Here is a 16,285-nt window from a genome sequence, read left to right on the forward strand (position 1 = left end):
AAAAATGATCCTAAATGGATGAACAATAGATTAAAATATCTGATTGGTCAAAAGAGAGGCATATATAGGCAAATCAAAAGAGGAGAGGGGCAATTGAGAAATCGATATATTCAGTTAAAGAGAGAAATAAAAAAGGGAATTAGAAAAGCAAAAAGAGATTATGAGGTTAAAGTTGCAAGAGAATCGAAGACTAACCCAAAAGGATTCTTTCAGGTATACAGAAGTAAGATCAGGGACAAGATAGGCCCACTCAAAAGTTCCTCGGGTCAGCTCACTGACAGTGATAAGGAAATGTGTAGAATTTTTAACACATACTTCCTCTCAGTTTTTACACAGGAGGATACCAGCGATATTCCAGTAATGATAAATTATGTAGAACAGGACGACAATAAACTGTGCACTATTAGGGTCACAAGTGACATGGTCCTTAGGCAAATAGATAAATTAAAACCTAACAAATCCCCAGGCCCTGATGAACTGTATGCAAGGGTTCTAAAGGAATGTAAAGAGGAGCTTAGCACACCTTTGGCTAATCTTTTCAACATATCACTACAAACTGGCATGGTGCCAGATAAGTGGAAAATGGCAAATGTGATACCTATTTTCAAAACAGGTGACAGGTCCTTAGCTTCGAACTATAGACCAATAAGCCTAACCTCCATAGTGGGAAAATTTATGGAATCAATAATTGCCGCGGCAGTTCGTAGCCACCTTGAAAAGCATAAATTAATCAACGAATCTCAGCATGGTTTTACAAAGGGGCGTTCCTGCCTTACGAATTTATTAACTTTTTTCACTAAGGTATTTGAGGAGGTAGATCATGGTAATGAATATGATATTGTGTATATGGACTTCAGTAAGGCTTTTGACAGGGTCCCACATCAGAGACTATTGAGGAAAATTAAAGCACATGGAATAGGAGGAGAAATTTTTTCCTGGATAGAGGCATGGTTGACAAATAGGCAGCAGAGAGTTTGCATAAATGGGGAGAAATCAGAGTGGGGAAGTGTCACGAGCGGTGTTCCACAGGGGTCAGTGTTGGGCCCCCTGCTGTTCACAATCTACATAAACGACATAGATGAGGGCATAAAGAGCGACATCGGCAAGTTTGCCGATGACACCAAAATAGGCCGTCGAATTCATTCTGACGAGGACATTCGAGCACTCCAGGAAGATTTGAATAGACTGATGCAGTGGTCGGAGAAGTGGCAGATGCAGTTTAATATAGACAAATGCAAAGTTCTAAATGTTGGACAGGACAATAACCATGCCACATATAAACTAAATAATGTAGATCTTAATATTACGGATTGCGAAAAAGATTTAGGAGTTCTGGTTAGCAGTAATCTGAAACCAAGACAACAGTGCATAAGTGTTCGCAATAAAGCTAATAGAATCCTTGGCTTCATATCAAGAAGCATAAATAATAGGAGTCCTCAGGTTGTTCTTCAACTCTATACATCCTTGGTTAGGCCTCATTTAGATTATGCTGCACAGTTTTGGTCACCGTATTACAGAATGGATATAAATTCACTGGAAAATGTACAAAGGAGGATGACAAAGTTGATCCCATGTATCAGAAACCTTCCCTATGAGGATAGACTAAGGGCCCTGAATCTGCACTCTCTAGAAAGACGTAGAATTAGGGGGGATATGATTGAGGTGTATAAATGGAAGACAGGAATAAATAAAGGGGATGTAAATAGTGTGCTGAAAATATCTAGCCTAGACAGGACTAGCAGCAATGGTTTTAAGTTGGAAAAATTCAGATTCAGGAAGGATATAGGAAAGTACTGGTTTGGTAATAGAGTTGTGGATGAGTGGAACAAACTCCCAAGTACCGTTATAGAGGCCAGAACGTTGTGTAGCTTTAAAAATAGGTTGGATAAATACATGAGTGGATGTGGGTGGGTGTGAGTTAGACCTGATAGCTTGTGCTACCAGGTCGGTTGCCGTGTTCCTCCCTTAAGTCAATGTGACCTGACCTGACTAGGTTGGGTGCATTGGCTTAAGCCGGTATGAGACTTGGACCTGCCTCGCATGGGCCAGTAGGCCTTCTGCAGTGTTCCTTCGTTCTTATGTTCTTATGTTCTTATGTAAGACACATATGCAACAGTTAGGTATCTTTATTTTGAAACGTTTCGCCTACACAGTAGGCTTCTTCAGTCGAGTACAGAAAAGTTGATAGAAGCAGAAGATACTTGAAGACGATGTAATCAGTCCATCACCCTTAAAGTTTTGAGGTGGTCAGTCCCTCAGTCTGGAGAAGAGCATTGTTCCGTTGTCTGAAACAATATGAAGTTGAAGTGACAGAATCGGGCCTTATATAGTGCCAGGAGGTGAGACGTAGGTTGATTTGGGTGGGCAGGTCCTTCTCAAACCCAGCCGTTCTCACTAGTAGAGGTTGTCGAAGTAGATGGTCTGTACCAAGATACCCTTGTGTTGCAGTGTCTGACAGAATGAACATTAAAATGGTATAGAATACCGACAGATTGTTAGGTAAGACACATATGCAACAGTTAGGTATCTTTATTTTGAAACGTTTCGCCTACACAGTAGGCTTCTTCAGTCGAGTACAGAAAAGTTGATAGAAGCAGAAGATACTTGAAGACGATGTAATCAGTCCATCACCCTTAAAGTATTGAGGTGGTCAGTCCCTCAGTCTGGAGAAGAGCATTGTTCCGTTGTCTGAAACAATATGAAGTTGAAGTGACAGAATCGGGCCTTATATAGTGCCAGGAGGTGAGACGTAGGTTGATTTGGGAGGGCAGGTCCTTCTCAAACCCAGCCGTTCTCACTAGTAGAGGTTGTCGAAGTAGATGGTCTGTACCAAGATACCCTTGTGTTGCAGTGTCTGACAGAATGAACATTAAAATGGTATAGAATACCGACAGATTGTTAGGTAAGACACATATGCAACAGTTAGGTATCTTTATTTTGAAACGTTTCGCCTACACAGTAGGCTTCTTCAGTCGAGTACAGAAAAGTTGATAGAAGCAGAAGATACTTGAAGACGATGTAATCAGTCCATCACCCTTAAAGTTTTGAGGTGGTCAGTCCCTCAGTCTGGAGAAGAGCATTGTTCCGTTGTCTGAAACAATATGAAGTTGAAGTGACAGAATCGGGCCTTATATAGTGCCAGGAGGTGAGACGTAGGTTGATTTGGGAGGGCAGGTCCTTCTCAAACCCAGCCGTTCTCACTAGTAGAGGTTGTCGAAGTAGATGGTCTGTACCAAGATACCCTTGTGTTGCAGTGTCTGACAGAATGAACATTAAAATGGTATAGAATACCGACAGATTGTTAGGTAAGACACATATGCAACAGTTAGGTATCTTTATTTTGAAACGTTTCGCCTACACAGTAGGCTTCTTCAGTCGAGTACAGAAAAGTTGATAGAAGCAGAAGATACTTGAAGACGATGTAATCAGTCCATCACCCTTAAAGTTTTGAGGTGGTCAGTCCCTCAGTCTGGAGAAGAGCATTATTCCGTTGTCTGTACTCGACTGAAGAAGCCTACTGTGTAGGCGAAACGTTTCAAAATAAAGATACCTAACTGTTGCATATGTGTCTTACCTAACAATCTGTCGGTATTCTATACCATTTTAATGTTCATTCTGTCAGACACTGCAACACAAGGGTATCTTGGTACAGACCATCTACTTCGACAACCTCTACTAGTGAGAACGGCTGGGTTTGAGAAGGACCTGCCCTCCCAAATCAACCTACGTCTCACCTCCTGGCACTATATAAGGCCCGATTCTGTCACTTCAACTTCATATTGTTTCAGACAACGGAACAATGCTCTTCTCCAGACTGAGGGACTGACCACCTCAAAACTTTAAGGGTGATGGACTGATTACATCGTCTTCAAGTATCTTCTGCTTCTATCAACTTTTCTGTACTCGACTGAAGAAGCCTACTGTGTAGGCGAAACGTTTCAAAATAAAGATACCTAACTGTTGCATATGTGTCTTACCTAACAATCTGTCGGTATTCTATACCATTTTAATGTTCATTCTGTCAGACACTGCAACACAAGGGTATCTTGGTACAGACCATCTACTTCGACAACCTCTACTAGTGAGAACGGCTGGGTTTGAGAAGGACCTGCCCTCCCAAATCAACCTACGTCTCACCTCCTGGCACTATATAAGGCCCGATTCTGTCACTTCAACTTCATATTGTTTCAGACAACGGAACAATGCTCTTCTCCAGACTGAGGGACTGACCACCTCAAAACTTTAAGGGTGATGGACTGATTACATCGTCTTCAAGTATCTTCTGCTTCTATCAACTTTTCTGTACTCGACTGAAGAAGCCTACTGTGTAGGCGAAACGTTTCAAAATAAAGATACCTAACTGTTGCATATGTGTCTTACCTAACAATCTGTCGGTATTCTATACCATTTTAATTGACTCCTGTGTTGTTGGGTTGGTGCTGCTTAAGTATCATGTATGCCAATGTAAAGTAAAAGGACACAAGTGCAACTAATGTGACATTTATTGTAGCAACGTTTCGCTCTCCAGGAGCTTTATCAAGCCATTACAAACAATACATGGACACAGAGGGTATATAAAGGCTCAGAGTGAGGTGAATACTAGTGAGGTACCATTTCGATGTTCACTAGTGGTAGTAGTAGTAGTAGTAGTAGTGGTAGTGACAAAAGCAATTAATTCGTACATGAGTAAAAGGATATAAAAGCTATTACTTGGGTAACATAAAAAATAGGTTGGACAAATATATAAACTGGAATGAGGCAGGTTGTTTCAGTGTTCACTCTCTGTGCTTTGTGTAGTATAACAGGAGAGACTATGTGATGGCAGGGTTTACTGTTTTTAGGAGGATTCTTGCTAAGACTTCGGAGATGGTGAAGCTGCCGTTGTTCTGTTTAATTGTATTCGAAACAGCGATCAGTGCTGATTCAAGGCACTTGCGTGTGCGGAAATTAGTTTCTTTTATCACTAATTGGGCGTCTCTGAATTTCATAAGATGATTGGTGGAATTTCGGTGTTGTACACAGGCGTTGTTTAAGTTGTCGTTCCTACAGAGAGTGAACACTGAAACAACCTGCCTCATTCCAGTTTATATATTTGTCCAACCTATTTTTTATGTTACCCAAGTAATAGCTTTTATATCCTTTTACTCATGTACGAATTAATTGCTTTTGTCACTACCACTACTACTACTACTACTCCCACTAGTGAACATCGAAATGGTACCTCACTAGTATTCACCTCACTCTGAGCCTTTATATACCCTCTGTGTCCATGTATTGTTTGTAATGGCTTGATAAAGCTCCTGGAGAGCGAAACGTTGCTACAATAAATGTCACATTAGTTGCACTTGTGTCCTTTTACTTTACATATTGTCGGTAAGTCTACCAACTTTATTACAATGTATGCCAATGTTTTTGAAATTTTGTAGTTTCCAGTGTTGCGTTCTATAGTGTCGGTGACGGTGATTAGTGAGGCTTCTAGGCACCGTCGGCGTCTGAGGTCTGGTTCGGTGAGAACGAGTTGTGCCTGGTTCCAGTTCATCAAATGCCCCGTGGAGTCTCTGTGGAGGACACAGGCGTACCTTACATCGTCTCTGTTAGAGGCATTTCGATGCTCATTCAGGCGGACTGCAAGATCTCTGCCTGTCTCGCCTACATATTTCTTGGGACAGAACCCACAGGGGATAGTGTAGACGCCTGCTGTAGAAGTTAGAGGTGTGGGGCTGCGTTTAGTAGTGAGGTCTTTGATAGAGGATGTGTTTATGGTGGAAACGTTGATGTTACTCATAGCAAATGCCCGGCGAGTATTCGTGGCAACATCGCCACATGGGAGTACTATGAACTGTTTAGGGGGCTGTTCCATGGGCGGTTTGTTGAGGATAGCTTGTGCCTTGAGTCTGCAATCTCGGATGAAGAAAGATGGGAACTGAAGACGTGTAAAGGCTTGTGTTATGTAAGTGCATTCTTCTTCTAGAAAACAAGGGCTGGAGATGCGAAGAGCTCTCAAGAAGAAGCCAATGAGGACTCCTCTCTTAGTGCGGGTATCTTGGTGTGAATAAAAGTGTATAAGAACGTCCTTGTTGGTAGGTTTTCTATACACTTTGAAGAGAAGTTTGTCACTGTCGGGAGATCTGCACAGTAGAACGTCGTGGAAAGGAAGTTTGCCATCATTTTCGAGTTCAAGTGTAAACTTTATTGATGGTTCAACTGCATTGATCTTGTTGAGAAGGGCCTGGATATTGAGACGTCTCGGAGAGAAAACCAATATATCATCAACGTTGTTAGGTAAGACACATATGCAACAGTTAGGTATCTTTATTGTGAAACGTTTCGCCTACACAGTAGGCTTCTTCAGTCAAGTACAGGAAAGGTTGATAGAAGCAGAAGATACTTGAAGACGATGTAATCAGTCCATCACCCTTAAAGTTTTGAGGTGGTCAGTCCCTCAGTCTGGAGAAGAGCATTGTTCCATAGTATGAAACAACGTATCTTCCCAACACCGTTACCTGGCTAAGATACGTTGATGATATATTGGTTTTCTATCCGAGACGTCTCAATATCCAGGCCCTTCTCAACAAGATCAATGCAGTTGAACCATCAATAAAGTTTACACTTGAACTCGAAAATGATGGCAAACTTCCTTTCCTCGACGTTCTACTGTGCAGATCTCCCGACAGTGACAAACTTCTCTTCAAAGTGTATAGAAAACCTACCAACAAGGACGATCTTATACACTTTTATTCACACCAAGATACCCGCACTAAGAGAGGAGTCCTCATTGGCTTCTTCTTGAGAGCTCTTCGCATCTCCAGCCCTTATTTTCTAGAAGAAGAATGCACTTACATAACACAAGCCTTTACACGTCTTCAGTTCCCATCTTTCTTCATCCGAGATTGCAGACTCAAGGCACAAGCTATCCTCAACAAACCGCCCATGGAACAGCCCCCTAAACAGTTCATAGTACTCCCATGTGGCGATGTTGCCACGAATACTCGCCGGGCACTTGCTATGAGTAACATCAACGTTTCCACCATAAACACATCCTCTATCGTAGACCTCACTACTAAACGCAGCCCCACACCTCTAACTTCTACAGCAGGCGTCTACACTATCCCCTGTGGGTTCTGTCCCAAGAAATATGTAGGCGAGACAGGCAGAGATCTTGCAGTCCGCCTGAATGAGCATCGAAATGCCTCTAACAGAGACGATGTAAGGTACGCCTGTGTCCTCCACAGAGACTCCACGGGGCATTTGATGAACTGGAACCAGGCACAACTCGTTCTCACCGAACCAGACCACAGACGCCGACGGTGCCTAGAAGCCTCACTAATCACCGTCACCGACACTATAGAACGCAACACTGGAAACTACAAAATTTCAAAAACATTGGCATACATGATACTTAAGCAGCACCAACCCAACAACACAGGAGTCACATGATTTCATCGTCTACCCGTCCTCATCATAGACAGAGGTTGTTTTGATAAGGACCTGCCTCGCATGGGCCAGTAGGCCTTCTACAGTGTTCCTCCATTCTTATGTTCTTATGACATTCCTCAGGTCACGTGCGTCACATCTCACTCTCCGCCTATATATATAATGTCTTTCTACCTCTGTATGTTAGAAGTGATCAAGGTCCCAGGACCGAAACGTTTTCTAATAAATATGTTATAGTGTTTGCTTACGTGTCTTTCTAAACCAAGATTTCTGATACATGGGATCATCTTTGTCATCTTCCTCTGTATGTTTTCCAGAGCATTTATATCCATTCTGTAATACGGTGACCAGAACTGAGCAGCATAGTCTAAATGAGGCCTAACCAAGGATATATAGAGTTGAAGAACAACCTGAGGACTTATATTATTTAGACTTCTAGATATGAAGCCAAGAATTCTGTTAGCTTTATTGCGAACACTAATGCACTGTTGTCTTGGTTTTATACTACTGCTAACCAGAACTCCTAAATCCTTTTCGCAATCAGTAGTATTAAGATCTACATTATTTAGTTTATATGTGGCATGGTTATTTAACTGTCCAACATTTAGAACTTTGCATTTGTCAATATTAAACTGCATCTGCTACTTCTCCGACCATTGCATCAGTCTATTCAAATCATCCCGGAATGCTCTAGTGTCCTCATTAGAATGAATTGGACGGCCTATTTTGGTGTCATCAGCATATTTGCTTATGTCGCTATTTATTCCCTCATCTATGTCGTTTATGTAAATTGTGAACAACAACGGGCCCAACACTGACCCCTGAGGAACACCGCTTGTGACGTGCCCCCATTCTGATTTCTCCTCATTTATGCAAACACTCTGCTGCCTATTTGTCAGCCATGCCTCTACACAGGAAAAAATTTCTCCTCCTATTCCGTGTGCCTTAAGTTTCCTCAATAGCCTCTGGTGTGGAACTCTATCGAAAGCCTTACTGAAGTCCATATACACAATATCATATTCATTACCATGATCTACCTCCTCAAACACTTTAGTGACAGGAACGCCCCTTTGTAAAAACCGTGTTGAGATTCATTAATCAATCTGTGCCTGTCAAGATGGCTACGACTCAAGAAATCGTAATGAAATAAAAGGACACAAGTGCAACTAATGTGACATTTATTGTGGCAACGTTTCGCTCTCCAGGAGCTTTATCAAGCCATTACCGTAATGGCTTGATAAAGCTCCTGGAGAGCGAAACGTTGCCACAATAAATGTCACATTAGTTGCACTTGTGTCCTTTTACTTTACATATTGTCGGTAATTCTACCAACTTTATTACAAATCGTAATGACACGATGGCAAATAAACCATACCCCCGGCCGGGATTGAACCCGCGGTCATAGAGTCTCAAAAGAGACTCTATGACCGCGGGTTCAATCCCGGCCGGGGGTATGGTTTAAGATGGCTACGAATTGCTTCGGCAATTATTGATTCCATAAATTTTCCCAGTATGAAGGTAAGGTTTATTGGTCTATAGTTCGAAGCCAAGAACCTGTCACCTGCCTTGTAAATAGGTATTACATTTGCCATTTTCCACTTATCTGGCACTATGCTAGTTTGTATCGATTTAGGTTTAATTATGGAATAGACTAAAATGACGAAAAATAAGATTTCAGTTTTTTAATCCTGTGAGTTTTTTGACCCGTGAAGACCACGAAGTGTGGCTGGTCTCACTGAGGTCGTCTGTGAGGTTTTTAACTCGTGAAGACCACGTTATGTGGCTGATCTCAATGAAGTCGTCTGTGAGGTTTTTAACCCGTGAAGACCACATTGTGTGGCTGGTCTCAATGAGGTCGTCTGTGAGGTTTTTAACCCATGAAGACTACGTTGTGTGGCTGGTCTCACTGAGGTCATCTGTGAGGTTTTTAACCCATGAAGATCACGCTGTGTGGCTGGTCTCACTGAGGTCGTTTGGTCTTTATACTCCAGCAAGCTAATACCCAGATACATACTTACTGCTAGGTGAACAGGGACAGAATCTGAAAGATGTGCGAGTATGTCTCACTTTCCCTAGGATTTAACCCGGGTCCTTCGGTTGTGAGCCAAACACGCTACCACTGAGTTACGAGCAAGACTCCTTACAGTCTGTTTCCCTTGTTTTTAGAGCAGTAAAATAGATATCTGAGTGTTGGTCGACTCCGGTGGGCCGCATCCTGGGTAGGAAAAGAATGGACATAAACCATTCTTTGTGTGGCTTTGAAGGACCAACCTTAGTTAAAAAAACTTTACTCTGTTTTCTTGTAGGTTGTTAATTGAAGCCGGAGCGCCTCTGCGAGAGTATGACTGGTTGGCGCCGCCTCATCTTCCCTGGACGTGGCAAGAGGACTCAGACTTGGTGGAGTGGTTGACAGAGGAGAGCAAGACTCCACCACCACTCAAACGACAGTGTCGGACAATGATCTACGCCACTCTACGACTCCAGCATAAAACAGATGTTAGACCACTGGTGCAAGCTCTAACACTGGGCCCCCAGCAGCCACTACCACTGCCGATAATGAGTTACCTTCTGCTGGAAGTTCCTCTTCGTTGTGCTGCCACTAACCCGCCTCACCATTCCCAGGACCAGGGAGAGACAGTGCCACCACCTGCTCCGTTGCCTCTCTGACATCCACCTGCTGGGCATGCTTCAGGGCAAGCCTTTCCCTGAGCACATAAATGCTCCACACATGTTCTACACATGCTCCACACACCCCACTACCCAAACCTCCAGCTCTTGTAGTATTCGCTTCTTAAAGTATGTGACTCTCGATGAATTCAGGGCACAAGCCTGGACTGCACAAGATCCAAAGCACAATGTATATTGTGATAACCACTTTAATTCCTTAGTGCCATATACGTAGGAATGTTCTTAGCGTAACATCAAGGGCCTTTTGGGGTGGCTGAAATATTTTGCTCGAATATCTTCAGAAGAGCTCAGTAGCGGATGAGGAGCGGGAGTTAAAATACCGCGGCTGAACTAGGCTATATTATATTTAGCAATTCAGTTTGTATGGAGATGCAGTCACATGAAATGCCTAGCTTGGGGAAGCAAGCAACGTATCTTTGACTGACCCATAAATCCTTCCATTTAGATACACAACCAAGAAATATCTACAGCGATTGGTTGAATGAGACACATGTGCAACACTTGCGTCTGTCTTGTGTACCATCAGTACACAAGAAAAATAATAATTGGAAATATCGTGGCTGGAACAATTCACCTTAAACCCACACTCACAACTTAACGTTGTTACGTTGTGTCTTCCTTAAGTGCACCAGGTAGGTGGTGACCGATGATTGGTGAAACATATGTGCAACAGTTGCGTATCATCTTTACTGTTGAAACGTTTCACCAATAAAGATACCCAGCTGTTGCACGTGTCTTAATCATTATTATGTCAGTATTTTATGCCGTTTTCAAAAATGGTGAACGATGCCTTCAGCAAATAAATGCCTGAACAATTTCCATCTGGTCAATTATCAGGGTTATACCAGTGGAACTGTTCCAGCAATACATATTAATCATGAGTCAATAATCTCCATATATAACCTGCTGACTGGTTCACGAAATCGTAATAACACAATAACAAACAAATCCCGGGAGTTTTAAAACTTTCCATAGGTTCAACTCCCATTCGGTCCCTGGTTTTTTTTTTCTGCTGACTGGTGCTTTCCAGTAGATGGAAAAAAATGTCCTACCAAAGACTAATATTAAGTGAGATAGTAATAGGAAAACAATGTGAAATGTGAGTCTTAAAATGGGTCTTTCATTACTCGAATTCTCGAGTGGAAATTACACACAGAATTTTGTAATAGTGATTAAGTTGAAATATCGTTCCACATAGCTGGAAGATTATTAAACATAGCTGGGAGATTATTAAACATAGATGGGAGATTATTAAACATAGCTGGGAGATTATTAAACATAGCTGGAAGATTATTAAACATAGCTGGAAGATTATTAAACATAGCTGGGAGATTATTAAACATAGCTGGGAGATTATTAAACATAGCTGGAAGATTATTAAATATAGCTGGAAGATTATTTAACATAGCTGAAGATTATTAAACATAGCCTGAAGATTATTAAACATAGCTGGGAGATTATTAAACATAGCTGGAAGATTATTAAACATAGCTGAAGATTATTAAATATAGCTGGAAGATTATTAAACATAGCTGAAGATTATTAAACATAGCTGGAAGATTATTAAACATAGCTGGGAGATTATTAAACATAGCTGGAAGATTATTAAACATAGCTGGAAGATTATTAAATATAGCTGGAAGATTATTAAACATAGCTGGAAGATTATTAAACATAGCTGGAAGATTATTAAATATAGCTGGAAGATTATTAAACATAGCTGAAGATTATTAAATATAGCTGGAAGATTATTAAATATAGCTGGAAGATTATTAAACATAGCTGAAGATTATTAAACATAGCTGGAAGATTATTAAACATAACTGGAAGATTATTAAACATAGCTGGAAGATTATTAAATATAGCTGGAAGATTATTAAACATAGCTGGAAGATTATTAAATATAGCTGGAAGATTATTAAATATAGCTGGAAGATTATTAAATATAGCTGGAAGATTATTAAACATAGCTGAAGATTATTAAACATAGCTGGAAGATTATTAAACATAGCTGGAAGATTATTAAACATAGCTGGAAGATTATTAAATATAGCTGGAAGATTATTAAACATAGCTGAAGATTATTAAACATAGCTGGAAGATTATTAAACATAGCTGGAAGATTATTAAACATAGCTGGAAGATTATTAAATATAGCTGGAAGATTATTAAATATAGCTGGAAGATTATTAAACATAGCTGAAGATTATTAAACATAGCTGGAAGATTATTAAACATAGCTGGAAGATTATTAAACATAGCTGGAAGATTATTAAACATAGCTGGAAGATTACTAAACATAGCTGGAAGATTATTAAATATAGCTGGAAGATTATTAAATATAGCTGGAAGATTATTAAACATAGCTGAAGATTATTAAACATAGCTGGAAGATTATTAAATATAGCTGGAAGATTATTAAACATAGCTGGAAGATTATTAAACATAGCTGGAAGATTATTAAACATAGCTGGAAGATTATTAAACATAGCTGGAAGATTATTAAATATAGCTGGAAGATTATTAAACATAGCTGGAAGATTATTAAACATAGCTGGAAGATTATTAAACATAGCTGGGAGATTATTAAACATAGCTGGGAGATTATTAAACATAGCTGGGAGATTATTAAACATAGCTGGGAGATTATTAAACATAGCTGGGAGATTATTAAACATAGCAGGAAGATTATTAAACATAGCTAGAAGATTATTAAACATAGATGGAAGATTATTAAACATAGCTGGAAGATTATTAAACATAGCTGGAAGATTATTAAACATAGCTGGGAGATTATTAAACATAGCTGGGAGATTATTAAACATAGCTGGGAGATTATTAAACATAGCAGGAAGATTATTAAACATAGCTAGAAGATTATTAAACATAGATGGAAGATTATTAAACATAGCTGGAAGATTATTAAACATAGCTGGGAGATTATTAAACATAGCTGGGAGATTATTAAACATAGCTGGAAGATTATTAAACATAGCTGGAAGATTATTAAACATAGCTGGAAGATTATTAAACATAGCTGGAAGATTATTAAACATAACTGGAAGATTATTTAACATAGCTAGAAGATTATTAAACATAGCTGGAATATTATTAAACATAGCTGGAAGATTATTAAACATAACTGGAAGATTATTTAACATAGCTAGAAGATTATTAAACATAGCTGGGAGATTATTAAACATAGCTGGAAGATTATTAAACATAGCTGGAAGATTATTAAACATAACTGGAAGATTATTTAACATAGCTAGAAGATTATTTAACATAGCTAGAAGATTATTAAACATAGCTGGAAGATTATTAAACATAGCTGGAAGATTGTTAAACATAGCTGGAAGATTATTAAACATAACTGGAAGATTATTTAACATAGCTAGAAGATTATTAAACATAGCTGGAAGATTATTAAACATAGCTGGAAGATTATTAAATATAGCTGGAAGATTATTAAACATAGCTGGAAGATTATTAAACATAGCTGGAAGATTATTAAACATAGCTGGAAGATTATTAAACATAGCAGGAAGATTATTAAACATAGCTGGAAGATTATTAAACATAGCTGGAAGATTATTAAACATAGCTGGAAGATTATTAAACATAGCTGGAAGATTATTTAACATAGCTAGAAGATTATTAAACATAGCTGGGAGATTATTAAACATAGCTGGAAGATTATTAAACATAGCTGGAAGATTATTTAACATAGCTGAAGATTATTAAACATAGCTGAAGATTATTAAACATAGCTGGAAGATTATTAAATATAGCTGGAAGATTATTAAACATAGCTGGAAGATTATTAAACATAGCTGGAAGATTATTAAACATAGCTGGAAGATTATTAAACATAGCTGAAGATTATTAAACATAGCTGAAGATTATTAAACATAGCTGGAAGATTATTAAATATAGCTGGAAGATTATTAAACATAGCTGAAGATTATTAAATATAGCTGAAAGATTATTAAACATAGCTGGAAGATTATTAAATATAGCTGAAAGATTATTAAACATAGCTGAAGATTATTAAACATAGCTGGAAGATTATTAAATATAGCTGGAAGATTATTAAACATAGCTGAAGATTATTAAACATAGCTGAAGATTATTAAATATAGCAGGAAGATTATTAAACATAGCTGGAAGATTATTAAACATAGCTGAAGATTATTAAACATAGCTGGAAGATTATTAAATATAGCTGGAAGATTATTAAATATAGCTGAAAGATTATTAAACATAGCTGGAAGATTATTAAATATAGCTGAAGATTATTAAACATAGCTGGAAGATTATTAAATATAGCTGGAAGATTATTAAACATAGCTGGAAGGTTATTAAACATAGCTGAAAGATTATTAAACATAGCTGGAAGATTATTAAACATAGCTGAAAGATTATTAAACATAGCTGGAAGATTATTAAATATAGCTGAAAGATTATTAAACATAGCTGGAAGATTATTAAATATAGCTGAAAGATTATTAAACATAGCTGGAAGATTATTAAACATAGCTGAAAGATTATTAAACATAGCTGGAAGATTATTAAACATAGCTGGAAGATTATTAAACATAGCTGGAAGATTATTAAATGTACCAAAGTTGTTGCACATACGTGAAGGTTTGACCCCAGTGCACACAGGAAGCTTGTCTCCAGTGCACATAATAGGAAGCCTATCACTAGTGCACATTACAGGAATCTTGCCTTCAGTGCACATAGAAGGGCTCCCAGTGCACATAGAAAACTTCTCTCCAGTGCACATACACAATTTGTAACAGCGTGCACATGTGCACTCCACGTTCTTATTACTCCAGCATTTAATATTAAACAAATAAAATAATTGTATTTGCTAAGTCGTGTGAAAGTGAAAATGGTAACCATGCCAAGTGAAGATGGTAACCATGCCAAGTGAAGATGGTAACCATGCCAAGTGAAGATGGTAACCATGCCAAGTGAAGATGGTAACCATGCCAAGTGAAGATGGTAACCACGCCAAGTGAAGATTGTAACCATGCCAAGTGAAGATGGTAACCACACCAAGTGAAAATGGTAACCATGCCAAGTGAAGATGGTAACCATGCCAAGTGAAGATGGTAACCATGCCAAGTGAAGATGGTAACCACGCCAAGTGAAGATGGTAACCATGCCAAGTGAAGATGGCAACCACGCCAAGTGAAGATGGTAACCACGCCAAGTGAAGATGGTAACCATGCCAAGTGAAGATGGTAACCACGCCAAGTGAAGATGGTAACCACGCCAAGTGAAGATGGTAACCACGCCAAGTGAAGATGGTAACCACGCCAAGTGAAGATGGTAACCATGCCAAGTGAAGATGGTAACCATGCCAAGTGAAGATGGTAACCATGCCAAGTGAAGATGGTAACCAAGCCAAGTGAAGATGGTAACCATGCCAAGTGAAGATGGTAACCACGCCAAGTGAAGATGGTAACCATGCCAAGTGAAGATGGTAACCAAGCCAAGTGAAGATGGTAACCACGCCAAGTGAAGATGGTAACCATGCCAAGTGAAGATGGTAACCATGCCAAGTGAAGATGGTAACCAAGCCAAGTGAAGATGGTAACCATGCCAAGTGAAGATGGTAACCACGCCAAGTGAAGATGGTAACCATGCCAAGTGAAGATGGTAACCATGCCAAGTGAAGATGGTAACCATGCCAAGTGAAGATGGTAACCATGCCAAGTGAAGATGGTAACCATGCCAAGTGAAGATGGTAACCATGCCAAGTGAAGATGGTAACCACGCCAAGTGGAGATGGTAACCATGCCAAGTGAAGATGGTAACCACGCCTAGTGAAGATGGTAACCACGCCAAGTGAAGATGGTAACCATGCCAAGTGAAGATGGCAACCATGCCAAGTGAAGATGGTAACCACGCCAAGTGAAGATGGTAACCATGCCAAGTGAAGATGGTAACCATGCCAAGTGAAGATGGTAACCATGCCAAGTGAAGATGGTAACCATGCCAAGTGAAGATGGTAACCACGCCAAGTGAAGATGGTAACCATGCCAAGTGAAGATGGCAACCACGCCAAGTGAAGATGGTAACCACGCCAAGTGAAGATGGTAACCATGCCAAGTGAAGATGGTAACCACGCCAAGTGAAGATGGTAACCATG

The 16,285-nt window shown here is 39.5% G+C and overlaps 1 protein-coding gene across 1 annotated transcript in view; it reads left to right on the top strand.

Annotated features, from left to right (window-relative positions):
• Positions 1 to 11,459, top strand: part of LOC128703134 (uncharacterized) — a 91,740-nt gene extending 80,281 nt beyond the window's left edge. The window contains exon 5 of the mRNA XM_070103527.1: positions 9,717 to 11,459. Coding sequence (XP_069959628.1) covers positions 9,717 to 10,101 — 385 coding nt within the window. The 3' untranslated portion in view covers positions 10,102 to 11,459. The remainder of the gene's footprint in view (positions 1 to 9,716) is intronic.
• Positions 11,460 to 16,285: the final 4,826 nt, after the last annotated feature.

Source organism: Cherax quadricarinatus, chromosome 85 (assembly GCF_038502225.1).
Source record: "Cherax quadricarinatus isolate ZL_2023a chromosome 85, ASM3850222v1, whole genome shotgun sequence".
Classification (NCBI taxonomy): domain Eukaryota; kingdom Metazoa; phylum Arthropoda; class Malacostraca; order Decapoda; family Parastacidae; genus Cherax; species Cherax quadricarinatus.